Source organism: Nuphar pumila, chromosome 10 (genome assembly GCF_984573655.1).
Source record: "Nuphar pumila chromosome 10, dmNupPumi1.hap1.1, whole genome shotgun sequence".
Lineage (NCBI taxonomy): Eukaryota > Viridiplantae > Streptophyta > Magnoliopsida > Nymphaeales > Nymphaeaceae > Nuphar > Nuphar pumila.
The window spans coordinates 47,131,978-47,146,882 of NC_143258.1; the positions used below are offsets into that span (position 1 = coordinate 47,131,978).

Genomic DNA, 14,905 nt, shown 5'->3' on the forward strand with positions numbered 1-14,905 from the left:
CGACTTGTAATGCCACACATCGAGCGAAAATACAGAAGTAACACAGGAGGTACCAAAACCATACCTTAACCACTTAGATAGGCAAACACATAAGGTCATGGGTAATACACGAGACACAAAGTCGTACCTCACTCAAAGGAACCGTGCAGGCAAAAATGGATGCAAGCAAACAAGGGCATATGTATTTCAAGAAATACGAAACCACACCTCAAATTCATAAACAACTACGTAAAATAATAATCGAATAATGAAATTGTACATCCACCCATAGAAAGGTACAGGCAAGTATATATGCAAGCAATTTAGGGCATAAGTATTTCAAAAAGTGCGAAACTACCTTCAACACATGAGCAAATACACAAATTAATACTCGAAGAGTAAAACCGTACCTCGACTCATAAACATGGAGACAAGAATAATAAGTCACGCAAAAGCAGTATAAATCTAAGTACAACTAGCATAGACATTTTTAATTATTTCAACTTAATTAGATCTTATTGCCCCTTGTGCGACTTTACCCTACCTTGGGATGTCATGCAGCTGCGTACGCCTACGCGAGAGGATAATACGAGGGTCGGGCCACGGAGCACGAACGGAGCCTGTTGCGTAAGCTGCAAGGTACGTTATTAGCATGCATTTAAATGAATAGGGAAAACGGCAATAAAGGACTGGGGTTTCGGCTTCTCTGCAAAACAAGGCAGGGATCAACGGTTCCTGCCGATCCGAAACAGAGCAGGGTAGGGTCCAATGACCCATGCCGGCAAAGGAAACAGGTGCAGGGGCCATCGGCCCCTGCCGGATATTTAAAGAGGGGCAGGGGCCATCGGCCCCTGCTGGGTTTCCGAAAAGGGAGGCAAGAGCCGAAGGCTCTTGCTGGCTTGAAAGGAAGGGCAGGGGCCATAGGCCCCTACCAAAAAGAGGAATGGCAGGGCCGATGGGCCCTGCCAAAAAAATGAGCAGAGAGAGGGGAGTGCAGGGGCAAAGGCCCCCTGCGGCTTCAAAAGAGGAGGCAGGGGCCAATGGCCCCTGTCGTTCATGGAGAGAAAGGGCAGGGGCCATCGACCCCTGCTGGTGTTTAAAAGAGGAGGAGGGCAGGGGCCAAAGGCCCCTGTCGGTCTAACAAAAAAAATGGCAGGGGCCATCGACCCCTGCTGAGTTTTAAAAGAAGAGGGGCAAGGGCCGATGGCCCCTGCCGGAAGGTAAGAGAGGAGGGTGACAGGGGGACGACCGACCTCCTGTCGGTCGCCCCGATCTCCCACGGGGAAGAGAAGGGGGTCCGCAGGGGCCATTGGCCCCTGCCGGCACTCTGGCGCACCCCAAAAGAGGGAAGGGGACGACAGGGGCCCTGTAGGCCCCCTGTCGGATCTCCGATGGGCACGGAGGGAGGTGGGAGGGCGCGGCAGAGGCCGTGCACCGCCTGCCGGCGTCCCGGCGAGCTGACAGAGTGGGGGAGAAAGGAGGAGAAGAGGGAGGAGGAGACTGAGATAGAGGGCGTACCTGGAAGGGGGGCGCCGCCGTCGGTGTCGGCTCCCTTGCGAGGTCGTCGTTGGCGGCGATAGGGAAGAGGCAGCAGCGTCGGGAGGAGAGGAGGAGGAGGAGGAGGGAGGTGTGCCTCCCCTCCCCTCATGCCCTTCTCATAAAGACTCGGGGGAGGCGACAATCGGGGAAACCCTCAAGGGGTTTCCTTATTTTGTCGAGGAGGGTGGAGCGGCGTGGACAGGGCAGGGCGCGGCGCACAGGGGAGAGGATTTGTTTTAACAAATCCTCCCTCTGTGTCGGGTTTTAAAACCCAAAAGATGACGGGCCCGAGTCAGGTCTGGACCCGACCCGGCCCGGGTCTGATTTAATTAATTTTTTTTTTTTAGCGGGTTTTACAGGTAGGGCCCACAGCCTGTGCTTTCTTCATATATTCCCACATTTCCTTTTTCTCATGCCTTAGAAAAATTGATTGATTTTTGCAAGCAGGGGGCGCACATGCTCGAATTGCTTAACATATTCAAGCAAGATCACATTAACCCCCCTTTGCGTGACGCTGCTTATATTGATAGATGTTCAGTTCTTGGCTCTCCACCATTTGAGAATAGTCTCCACGTGGAGACGAAACTCCTTCCTTCCAGTCTAGAGAGTCATTGTAGGGTGCATATGGGTAGAGTTGGAGGAAACATAGTGCAAAGTGTCACAGATGACATTGTTTTTCTTAGAACCCCTGATTGAGCATGACTTCACGTTCATTGATCTCATGGACAATGAAGGGTCTCCAGAGATCCGTTTGGCTGAGGACATAAAACTTAGCGCTTTATGGGAGGCAACCCATATTTGTGATGTACTATTAGTAGTCATAGTAGTTTTTCTATTTTTAGATAGTTTTTTTTTTTCGTGAGCGTGAATGATAGAACATGTATGTATTGCATTTTTTATACATTTTTATGAGTTATATATCCATTGAGACAGGTGAAACCTATGCTGAGTCATTAACATGCCGTATCAGGTGAGGTTCCACAGTGTGGATCAGGTGACTTCTACTCCTTTCCTTCCATTTCTTTTGTTCTCATATACATTCATATAGTTTCAAGCAAGCATGGGCGAGTGCCACTGAGGACAATGTCATTCAAGTATGGGGGAGAGTGTAGTTTGCACACCCAAACTTTTTCTATCTTTGTACTTGCACTTTTGATGTCAACTCATAAAAATTGGGCTTTTAAGGAACGAGTTTGAACTTATATGATTGCTTTGCAAAATCTAATGTTTTTACAGAATTTTTAAGCCCCCAAAATTTTTTTTTTGACACGGATCTAGAAAACTGTGGTTGTTTATGTGGATTTCAAAGAAATGAAGATAGATGCATGTTAGAGTCTATTTTGAATCACAAGTATGAATATGCACAGTTTTACTTTTGAAAACTAAGCAAATGAACAATATTGCATTTATAAGCTCAAAAAGTGAAAAAGAGCATACGTTTAGTTGTTTGATATCTTCGTACTCCCTAGTAGCTGAGCTCAGACACAAGTTGAAGTGTTTGAGTTCCACATTGAAAAGGATAACGAAGAAAGTCACTTTTTTGTCTACGTTGATATCTGTGGCCTATTTTGTTCGAGTAAGTAGACTCTGAGGGGTGTTTACACCTGGTACCCTAAAGCCATATGGTTTGGGAGCCACCGGCCCGAAAGCCCGTTACATGGACCTTATAGAGAGCCTAATAGATGCTGACATTGCATATGACAAAGAAGTAGACTATACGTAAAACTATGAAAATTGAAGGTCTAGTGACTCAAGCAATTAAGTCTGAGGGATACTTTGTATCTGGTGTCCTAAGGTCGTCTGGCTTATGAGTCACTGACCCAAAGCTCGTTACACGAGTCACGAAAACTGAAAATTTGATATAGTGCTCAACAAAAAAAAAAGTGTGAAAAATTGAATATCAAAAAAAAAAAAGAACTTAAAAGAAAGAGTTCACTGCTTAGAAGCAAATATTGAGAAAACTTGTGCAGAAAACATATGAGTGAGGATAAGTAAATAATGACATGCACTTGTTTGATTTTCTGAGAATAAAACATAAATGATTATGCTATTTAAAAAAGTGAAAGAAAAATGTTTTATTCTGTGGTGGCGGGTAAAAGACTAATCATATTTTGATAATGTAATGGCATGAAATATCTGTGAAAACAAACTCCTTGATTGCTTAATGATTTGTTTTAAGTTGAATTTTTATGCATACATGACAGAGATGTTTGTGGGTAGCATCACTGCAAACCCTCACGAGACCGTACTCGTCCATTGGGGTAACCCAGAAGTTTAAAGGGCTTGTTGCATACACTAAATGCAACTGTGATTCCTACGAAAGTGAGTTAGGTTTTTGTTTTGGTTAGTTAAGTAGTTTTGCTTTTTGCTTCAGTTTGCTCGAGGACTAGTAAACGATAAGCATGAGAGTATTTGATCATGCATAATATGCACATTTTATTAACCATTATTTATGCATGATCTAAGTTAAAATCGCTCTAAAAACCCATTTTTATTGTTAGTTTTGAGAAACTGCATTAAATTGAATTTTATCAAAAAATCAGGTTTTTCAAAGCTTTCCTTGCAATTTTAGTGTTTTTATTAGATTTAGGTTTTTCTTAATTGTAGTTTGATTAGTTTAGGCTCGTATTAGCTAAATTTTAATTAGTTTAGTAAGTTTTGATTTTTAGAAAAACATGTTTTTCATAAGAGACCTTGTTTTGGAAATTAGCAAAAATCTTCAGACTCTTTTTGAAAAAACTTGTTTTAACCTAATTAGATCTTTATAAATACATCTTTTCCAGCCAAGGAGGTTGTTTTTCCAGCAGCCTCTTGCCTTCCTTGCTTCTTGCCTCCATCTTCCCTTCTCCCTTTTCCCTCCTCTCTATAGTCGATTTATGCTTCTCTACTTCTCCTTCATCTTCCACTTCTTATTCTTTATTTCATTGATTCTCTAAACCCCGTCTTCATCGGCTTTTCTTACCTTCTTCGTCGGGGAAAGCGTGGATGCAGCTGGATTGACCGCCTTCTCTTCTCAACCAATCCGTCAGAAGCGATCCGCAAGGTGATCTTCTTCTTCCCCATCTCTTAATGTAGTTTTGCATCCTCATGTTTATGTTTTTTACATAGTACGTTAACATTTGTTGCATTGTGGGATAAAATTAGTATAGTGTTTCAGTTTAGTTGATATTCGTGTGTTTCTGTTTTTTTTAAAGAAAAAGAAAAAAAAAAGACAGCATCATTATCTTTGTTAGGCGGCCCGTAAAGACGACAATAGGTCAGGTTGATCGATGATCAAACTCACCTGATCAGCGTGTATATGCTTTGTTGAGCATTGTGCCGCTGGTTATCGTGTTGCAAATCACGTATTGTGACGTGACCAGCAACTTCTACATGAAATACGAGCCACGATTGATTGATAAATTTTTGTTTGCTGTTGTAAGTCGGTTCTTGAATTTAGAGTGACGTAAAAAGGGCTTTCCTTCAATGCTGGTTTGGGTGACTGCTAAGTCACACACAACAGCGTTGAAATGGTAGCATACGTGCAAGACCATCTCAATCAGGCTGCGTATTCATATTTGAAACAAACTCCCTGATTCAGTAGAAGTGAACCACATCGTTTTTTTTTTTTTATCTTCACTAGATAGAGAATAGTTGTTGCGCCATTTAATAGTGCAAAACATGCATATCTGTGAATGAGTAGTCAGCCAGCCCATTAGTCTAATTGCAGTTTTTATTTGTAGATGGTTAGTTAGCTTAGTTTTCCTTTTTGTTCTTGGTTAGGGTTGTTATTGTTTAGTAATTTTTTTATCAGCAATAAGTAAGCAGTTTCATGTATATTTAGTTTAATTAGATGGTCGTTATTTAATTTTTTTTGGATTCACGATTTAGTGATTAACCACATTCTTTCTTGCTTTGCTTACATTAGCCTAAATTCATACTATCAATTTAGTTAATTTACGTTCTCTATTCATATGAGGGGTAGAGTAAGCATTAGTTAGTATATTCATCTATGTTGCCAATTAATTAGATTTTATAGGATTTAGTGGGTAGTGCATTTAGCCATAATGTGTTTACATTAACCTTAGTTTAATTAGCTTAATTTATCTCTTCTTAAGTTATTCATTTTAATCAACATATCTTCAAATTTAGGTATTCAGAATTTGCTTTAGTTTGCCTTATAAGTAGTCAGCTTTAATTTGATTATTAAATAATCAATTCTAGTCCATGTTTATTTAGATCACCTTTCATTAATTAGATTATTATTTGATTAGTTCATAATAGTAGATTGATTCTTTTATACATTTTGATTGTTTCAGATTTAGTTAGTTTCATATTCGTCTTAAGTAGTTAGTCATTGTATAGTTTGTTTCAATCTGGTATTTAGTTTGTTAGTTAGTTTTATTATTTCGTCTTGTAGTGAGTTGCTATTAGTTAGCTTAAATCTTAGTTTTTGCTAGTTTTTAAGCCTAGATTTTGTTTAGATTTCTTGTTTCTGCTTCGTGTTTTGCAGGGAAGTGTTGGAACGTGCGGTAGAGCCCTTTTCGTGCCCTAAAAGTACCATTTGAGGTCCCCTCAAGCCCTCAAAAGGCAGAAGAAAACATGCATTACCTGTTCCATTGAAGGGAACACAAAAGGGATAAGGACTCAAGCACTTAAGCTTTTTCTTTTCTTTTTAGATTAGGTTTTCATTTTTAATTCAATTCAATTATTGGGTCTGTAATAAAACCGTTTATTCTTTTGTTTAAAGCCCTCTGCGTAGGGTCATACTCCCTTAGTTATTTAATTATTTAATTAATTCTTTTATTTTTGGCAATAAAGAGTAGTGTAGACTGTATGATTGAATACAAGTATCTCCCGTTCCCTGAGATCGACCCGGACTCCACCACTCGTGCGAGCCGGTTTTTATATTTTTGGTGTCTAGCTTTCACGTTGTTTTTTACAATTAAAAAGCTTTTAAAAAATCGTTTTATAAAAACTGACATCAATAGTATAGTTATTGGTGGCGCATTTAGAGACATGAATTGGATAGTGTACAAATGTTTTGAATTACCTCCACAAAGCACAAAGAAACACATACAGGATTACAACAAAAAATGGATATGGCACTGAATGCTTATTCTGCCATCTTTTATCCTTGTTTCTCTTCAAGAAACAAAGAGAAAAAGAAGGACAAGAAGAAAGGGAAAACATTTGGCCTGCCAACTTCAGAAAATACATGAATATATCTGTTAAATTACACTGCAGATAGAACATGGAGATCTGTTTATGTAGACAGATAAAACATTATTTGCTTGAAAAAAAACAGAACATAGATACAAGCAAGTTGATTTCACACTTAAATCAGACAAATGAATATTCCTCGAGAAATGAAAGTCGGCAGAAGAAAAACAATACGTGGCTCATATATTCAGAAGCTTTTGCACATTTCTATCACACAATCTCAACTGTGTGACAGTACATAAATGAATATTCCTCGAGAAATGAAAGTCAGCAGAAAAAAAATAATACGTGGCTCATATATTCAGAAACTTTTGCATACTTCTATCACACAATCTCAACTGTGTGACAGTAAGCCCACAACAGATGCAAATAACTTCAAACCATAAGAAATAAGATTCAAAAGTACCCTTAAGCTTCGCAGTCTAGAGGACCAACAGTCATCTGCAAATGTTAAATCCACACAATTAGAATAGTATGTCCTCAAGAAATTTCAAAAAAACAACTATGAGAACTACCTATATTCATATAAATATAGCCCAAATCAGCCAACCCAGTTGAGATGAGTGCATCAGCTGTCAACAAAGAGGACATGAGAGACTTGTATTAAAACACTCGAACATAAGCACTCAGCATACATTGTGCTGTATTTTGCACAATATTGTGCTCTATGTTCAAGTGAAAAATTAAGATAAAAAAACAACATCCATAAAGTAAGCATTACTTGGAGCCCTCCAGATATAAAGAAGAAAGTTGCAAAAGAAAGGTCAACCTTACCAAGGTTTAACAACGAAGTCCATGAACAAATGAAGGCCACAGAATACAAAAGCCTCTCGTTAGAAGGTATAATAGGACTATGGATCAGAGTTCATGAGAACAAATGGCCAAGGAGATCTAACATAACTAGAAGACATTGAAAAAGCAGAAAATTTAAGATGACTAACAGCTTAGACAATCAAATCCCCTAAACATAAGCATTTAAGACACTTGAGAGGAAGAAGAATAACTATTATAGGGAAATAACTGGATTTTCGGCGTGATATTAGAGTCCATACAAAGTTGCAGACTATGTCACAGGGATTCGGCTAGCAGGGTGCCGCACCCGCGTCGACGCGGGTGCGGCACCGGGTGCGGTCAACCCGATCCTGGGTGCGTTGACCGCACCCAGGGTCATTTCGGTCCATTTTTGTTTGGATTTTTTTTTTTTTTTTAAAATTCCCTACAAAATGGGCTGCAGAATTTAAAAAAAAAAATTCTGGACAGCTGTGCTGCTCTTGTTTTATAAAGGGGCACTTGTGTCCACAACATCTGACGAGCTTTGTTGGCATCCCATGCTATTCCTGCCTCCAAACAATTAATTCACAGCGTTGGAAAACATACTGTTAACTTGGAAATGATGATCCATCTTCCTAAAAAATTAAAACCAAAATTCAAGAGCCTTTTGAAGTCTTTATGCTTCAACCAACGAGATCCATTTTCGTCAAGGATTTTCTCTCTCCACAATAAATGATAATGGTGGTGGTAGAGCCTTGGTGGCTATTAGTATTCACTTTTCTCCTGACGAGATAGGTGTTCTAGCCATAGCCTTGTGTAGACCTCTCTTTTCCGCATGTCAAATCCAATAAATTTCTTTTAGCTGTCATCTGTGTGCAACTGTATATAAAATAAAATTTGAAAAACCCTAAGCAGTGGCGTGGCAGTGGCGTCGTAGGCCTCGTGAAGATGCTCTCTCCAACAAACCACGTCAAACCTTTCGCTTATATTTTTTTTCGTGAAGACCAGGGAGTTTCAGACATGATTGAATCATGACAGTCAGCAGAACGCAGCAGGCTGGGTCGATCAGATTGTTAATCCTTTCGGTTCATCAATTTTGTCTTGTTGAGCTAAAGTACACAACAAGCAGAACGTAGGTAACAAGTCTTCAAACAAACACACCAACAAAAAAAACTGAACCCCGACCCGCGCTGGGGGAACCCCCGACCCCCTTCTATATATATATAACATTTTTTCCCCTGCCGCACCCCCGCACCCGGGTTTTTTGGAACTGCCGAATCCCCGCACCCACACCCGCACCTGCACCCGCACCCATGTGACATAGGTTGCAGACAACAAAGATGGTGGATCGATAATCTCCAAGTCTTCATCCTAGCCCAAGACAATTCCTTATAATCATGTCAACAAAAATCATCAGACCAGAAAACATCACAACCAAGACCAGCAATCTGAAAACAAAAAGGGTACATGAAGACATGGACACGTTCTCAAAGTGTACCTACCATTATGTCAAGAAAAGAAAAAAACGGATAGAGTAAGTCAGTTAGGGATCATGTTATTAGAGGAACCCAACAAAAAACCATGAAGAATTACCAGATGAAGACATACCAAAGAGTGTAATGCAATAAAAAAAGATGAAAAGGATTAGATGATATTATGTGTGAGAAAAATGAAACAAACCTCTATTCCAAGTCAGTATTGAAACTTAGTTATTACACTTAAAATATAGGACACGTTTTACAAATTCCCCCACTTAATTTGTATAAAAAAAGAATCACATCCGACAAGTTTTACAAATTCCCCCACTTAATTTGTATAAAAAAAGAATCACATCCGACAAGTTTTACAAATTCCCCCACTTAATTTGTATAAAAAAAGAATCACATCGTAAATATACTGTGATGGTGGAACATAACAAGAAGATGCAAAGGAATGCAAAGGAACGGTTCAGTAATACCAAACTGTAGCTAAATATGTATGACTTAAAAATCTCCTTTTGGTAAAACATGTCTAGAAATCATGTGAGACACTTGAAATCTGTGCCCTTCGTCGTCAAGGCTCTTGTCAGTAAATCAGCCACTTAATCACTGGCGTTATGTATCTTCAATTTCCGTCTTCTACCTCTCATCGGTGAAGTGGTCATCTATCTATATAGGCTTTATCTTTTCATGTAAAATGATTATGCACAGCAAAGTGCTTTGATTGCCACAATAAATTACTTTTTTTTTCTGATGGACTCATGGCTAGGCATGTACAACGAACTGAGCTGGCCCGGTTAAGCTCGGCTTGAAGCTCGTCCAACCCTTTAAATGAGCCAAGCTCAGACATGGCTCTGAGGCTTGGATGAGCAAATGAGCTGAGCTTGGTCAGCCTACTGAGCTCAAGGAGCTGAATAGGCTCGATTAAGTTCGGTTCAACGCATATTATAATATAAAATATATATTATATTTATGTATACTATTTGGATTTCTTTTTCCCCCTCGCCCCTTTAGGATTTCTTTCATTTTTATTTCAAATCTCCCCTCCGTTTCTTGCCCCTTCATCTCCTTCTCGAGTTCTCCTTCCTCGCCAGTCACCCCTCAGAGGACGACAACTCGTCTGGCGGTGCTTTCCTTTCCGCCACCCCACCACCATTGGTTCTCTCCAGTTCCCCTTCGTCGCTAGTCGCCCTTCGGAGGACGGAGACTCGTCCGACGGGACTTTCCGCCACTCCACCACCACCATTGGTGGCTCCTTTAGGCTCCGCCACCGGTAAGGCTTACATCTCGAATGTTATACAATTAGGCTTTTAAATCCAAATAGTATACAGTTAATCAAAGAATATATAAGCTCGAATTGGCTCAAATAAATAGTTAGTCCAATGAATCTCTCTATCTATTGAAATTCTTTTTATTTGTCCATTTACTTCAAAATAATTTGCAAACAGGTGATTGTGTTGTGTCAAACAGGCTGTTTAGTGTATGATATATCTAGTTGCAGATTGCATTGTCCATTTACTTCACAATAAGCTTGTGCGCCTTTTTGCCTCTTTAGTTTTTGGTAGATTGCAGATTGTCCATTTGCAGATTGCATTGTCCATTTTCTGTTTTTTCCTTTGTGTCTCTTTAGTTTGATTGTAAAAAGTGTCCGCCAAATATTCAATTTTAAGTGTAAGCTGGCAATTTCTTTATGTTCCAGTATTGAGTCTTCACTGGCATGTAGGGATGCCATGTACAAGCTCGGCAGATTGCAGATTGCAGTTTGATTGTAAAAAGTGTCCATTTGCAGATTGCAGATTGCAGATTGCATTGAAAATTCTTTATTCTTAGTATATTTGCCAATGGGTTTATTGTTATGTCACACAGACTCTCCTTAGAGGCCACTGCACCCGCATCCACGCGACGCAACACGGGTGCAGGTCCGGCACCCGGTGCGGCAAATATGAAATTTTGTTGCACAGGGTGTGGTCAAACAATTTTGGGTGCGGTCAATCCGCACCCAGGTTTATGTTTGTCCAAAATGGACTCAGTCAACATTTTGGTCGAAAAAAGAAAAAGAAAAAGTGTGGGGTGGTGGTATTAGGGCACGACTGCCCCATCCCTTTCTCCCCGTCTCCTCCCCCTCCCCGACTGCTCCTCCCTGACATCTCCCCCTTCCCCAACTCCTCCCCATCCCTGACTCCTCCTCTTTCGACGGTGGTGGTGGCGGCGAGGACGATCACAAGTCTCTCTCTCTCGCTCTCTTCTTTTTCTTCTTCCTTCTCCTCCTCCTAACTTTCTTCTTCTTCCACCTCCTCCTTCTCCCCTCGTTGGAGCAAGGGTCGAACCTCCTGGGTTTACCAGAACCGAACCCAGGCATGCTGGGTTCGACTCTGGTGAACTTAGGCCCGAGTTCACCTGAGGGCCAAAGTCGAACCCAGGGCTGCTGGGTTCGGCTCTAGTGAACCCAGGCTTGAGTTAACCATAATCAAACCCAGGACTACCGGTAAACCCAGGTCTGGGTTCACCAGAAATGAACCCACGCATGTTGGGTTCGACTCTGGTGAAGCCAGGCCTACTGGGTTTGGCTATGGTGAAGCTAGGCCTGATGGGTTCGACTTTAGTGAATCCAAGCATGGGTTCACCAGAATTGAACCCAGACATAGCAGTGAACTCAGGCCTGGGTTCACCAAAAATGAACCCAGGTATAACATTGTGTATGATATACTTTTGGCATGCAATTATGCATTGTTTGCTTTTTTTTATTAGTATAATTTACTTCCTTTCTGCTTGACTTGTTTGGTTGTTTCATGTTTTCTTAATTCACTTAGCGCAACTATAATATATCTAGGTTAATTTAATTATTGTGTTGTTTTTTATTGATGAGGAATATCAATTGTAGATTGTTAATTTGATTTATTGCATGAATTTATGCATGATGAATTGATGATATGATAATTGTTTTTATTTCATTAGTGTTAACTTAAAACTGTTAATATATATATATACTCCCTGCACCCCCGCACCCAAGTTTTTTAAAGTGCCGCATAGCCGCACCCATACCCGTATCCGCACGTGCACTTATGTGACATAAGTTTACCACCATCTTCGTCCATGGGACCTTTGGTAATTGGGTCCACACCAACTCTTCTCATATCCACAATGGACACTGAAGTGACCATGTCCTCATCCCCAGACACGTCTAAAATTTCATGCATTGTGTCTTCGATCCACAAACTGAGGATTCTCACCACAAACAATAGACCAAGCCCGGGCCAGCTCGGTCCGTTGTGCATGCCCATAGCTCAGAACAAGCTTACGAACTGGGCCGAGCTTGGCTCGTTACTCGGCATGAGCTGAGCCTGATCCCGGTTCGTGTGCATCCCCACTCATGGCTAGGGAATTCTACTATCAATAATACATAACTATACACTTGGTTTCTGAGCTACGCATTGCTACTGGCCTTTGTATTCTATGACATAAAGAAACTAGGTTTCTTTGAATAAACTTCTCAACAAGATTCACAGTTTCAAACCTTGAAACATTTGAATTTGATATTTTCATAGATATTTGCATGTTATGTGCTCACTAGTAAATTCTTTTGGCCCTTGAAGTACTCAATAGAAGGTTTTAGACATCATACATTGCTCTGTTTTAATCTCATATTTTCATTGATTTTTGCACGTTATGCATTCACCTAGTTAATCTCTTTTTGTCCTTGAAGCACTCCAATAGAAGGGCAACTTGTGGGCATTTCAGGTATCTCGTAAATGTCTTCTAGATACACTTTTGAGCATAGTTATGAAGTTATGGCTTCTAAATGCAAAAATGTAGGTGCTGGTACAAATGACCCCAGGCCACTCACAAAAATCTCAATTTTATATCGTTATACACCATCCAGAGTTGGTCAGTTGTACCTTATCGACTGTAGGCCTGCTTTATGGAAACATCTGCAACAAGATCAAAATGGATTTTGACCTTTCCTCATGTATTTTCTGTCACGTATTAACTTCATTGGAATTAGAGTCAATTAAGTATTTCATCCATGGTGGTAGCATCAATATCTAGCAAGGTTAGTTTTGCTTTGTACTTATGCTGCTGTTGTTCAATGTAGCAGCCCATTGCTTTGTAAATTTACAACAATATAAACGCCAAGAACTCACCCTTCCTTTTCACTCTAACACAATGCTCAAACCAACAACTTACTGGCACTGATGGAGAAAGGCAATTGATTCTTCCAAATCGATCACAATAGCAATTTTTCAAGATGGGTGTCACAAATATTCATAAAGAAAAAGATAACAATGTCACCCAACTCAAAAATCGATACAAGGGAATCAAAACAAAGTGGAAAAAACAACTTTATAAACGGACCAACAACCAAGCACACCCCAAAAGGAGAACACCATTCACCTGTTCCTTTGATAACCGTTTCGTTTATGTCACAGGCAAAGAAATTCCAACTATTCCACCTACATCCACAAACCATAAAAGGCCACCAATGTCGATCAAACCACTCACGATGCATCCCCAACACCAAACAAAACGAAAACTTCGTAAAAAAAACAGAAAAAAAGCTCACCCCATCTGAGGAGTTCTCGCCAGCCCATTGTTGAGCTGCAATATCCCGTACTTGGAATTATCAAATGGGTTGATTTTGGAGTTCGGTGTTCGAGGACTCTCATCGATTTCCAAGAAGGGCACCACCCGGACGGCAATGCTGTAAGAGATTGTGGACAGAGAAAGCAGCAGAAGGGAGAGAGACACCAGAATAGACATCTTTTCCCCTTTCTCTTTCTTCTTTTCCGGATTATCCGGTTGAACGCGTATATATAGGAAGGTGGCGATGATCAGATGGAACTAATCGGGTAACTTGTGTTGGTGTTAAAGCCTTTGATGCTCTCTGACTTGAAGGTTGGAGTGTCTAGTGGATTGCTTATCTAATCAAACTATAGGAAAATGGCACAACTGCTCCTTAATCTTTATCTGACGGTGTTTTTTTCTGGAAACGTCACCTGGCTCCCAAGCTGTCCAACTTAAGCATCTGGGCGGCTAAGATTGATCCACATCGAAGTAAAAATATGAACAAATCCTAACCGTTGATTGGACGGCTAGGATTGAATGTAAGATGTTACCCATCTTAGTACGTCGAAGGACTGTATCGGTACTTGAAACACCGCTCGGAATTGAAAATTTGGTTGCGCTGGTCTAACCAGTTGCACTCATCATGATCACCATCCCAAAGACGTAAAACTTCTTAAACCACCTACTGGACCTTTACCCAAGTCTAATATCAGGCTTGTCAAGACAAAAAACTGTACTATCAGCATGGTATTAAATTTATGCTATAAATAGAATAGCATGTGGTATCGTTTTATAATATTGGTTTTTGGATTAAATATTAAAACAATTTACAAAAAAAAATTACCTCACTTATCGACTATTTATAAATAGTGTCTGACATTTCAATATTATATTTTACCGACTGATTTTCAAGGTTATATTTCAAAAACACGCCTGATCCTGAAATCAGTCAGTTGACCTTGACTTAATCAAAATGCTGTTGTTTCCAAAGACTGCCTGTGAGTAGAGAGGTGTCAACCAGTGGGTTTTGGTTCTGACTCAGACCGGCCCCAATTTTCGGGTATGGTATTGGGTTTGAACCTGGGTTTAACCGGACTCATCATAAGGGAAATCATATCCGGACCCGATAAGAACTACATGAACAAGACTTGGGCCATACCCTATAAAATAATAGTTTTTATTATTTTTACATTGAAAAATTGAGTCTTATTTGGAACTCAAGTCTGGTATAAAATTTCACAAACTATACCCGGATCCATATATTAGTCGAACTTTCGAATCCAGATCCAGGTTTGGTACTGGTCGGGTCCGGGTAAACCCGACCGTTGATGCCCCTGCCTCTGAGAGAGAGAATTGCCCATAGCCACCACAAT

The 14,905-nt window shown here is 40.4% G+C and overlaps 1 protein-coding gene across 2 annotated transcripts in view; it reads right to left on the reverse strand.

Moving 5' to 3' along the window:
• Positions 1-13,820, reverse strand: part of LOC149826795 (Melibiase family protein) — a 165,277-nt gene extending 151,457 nt beyond the window's left edge. For both annotated transcript variants that reach the window (XR_016434796.1, XM_090018986.1), the window contains exons 1-4: positions 13,531-13,820; positions 13,362-13,420; positions 7,236-7,292; positions 7,127-7,161 (exon numbers count right to left, since the gene is read on the reverse strand). Coding sequence is in view for 1 of the 2 variants with exons in the window: in XM_090018986.1 (XP_089875112.1) it covers positions 7,127-7,161; positions 7,236-7,292; positions 13,362-13,420; positions 13,531-13,727 (348 nt within the window). In the remaining variant the exon portion in view is untranslated. The remainder of the gene's footprint in view (positions 1-7,126; positions 7,162-7,235; positions 7,293-13,361; positions 13,421-13,530) is intronic.
• Positions 13,821-14,905: the final 1,085 nt, after the last annotated feature.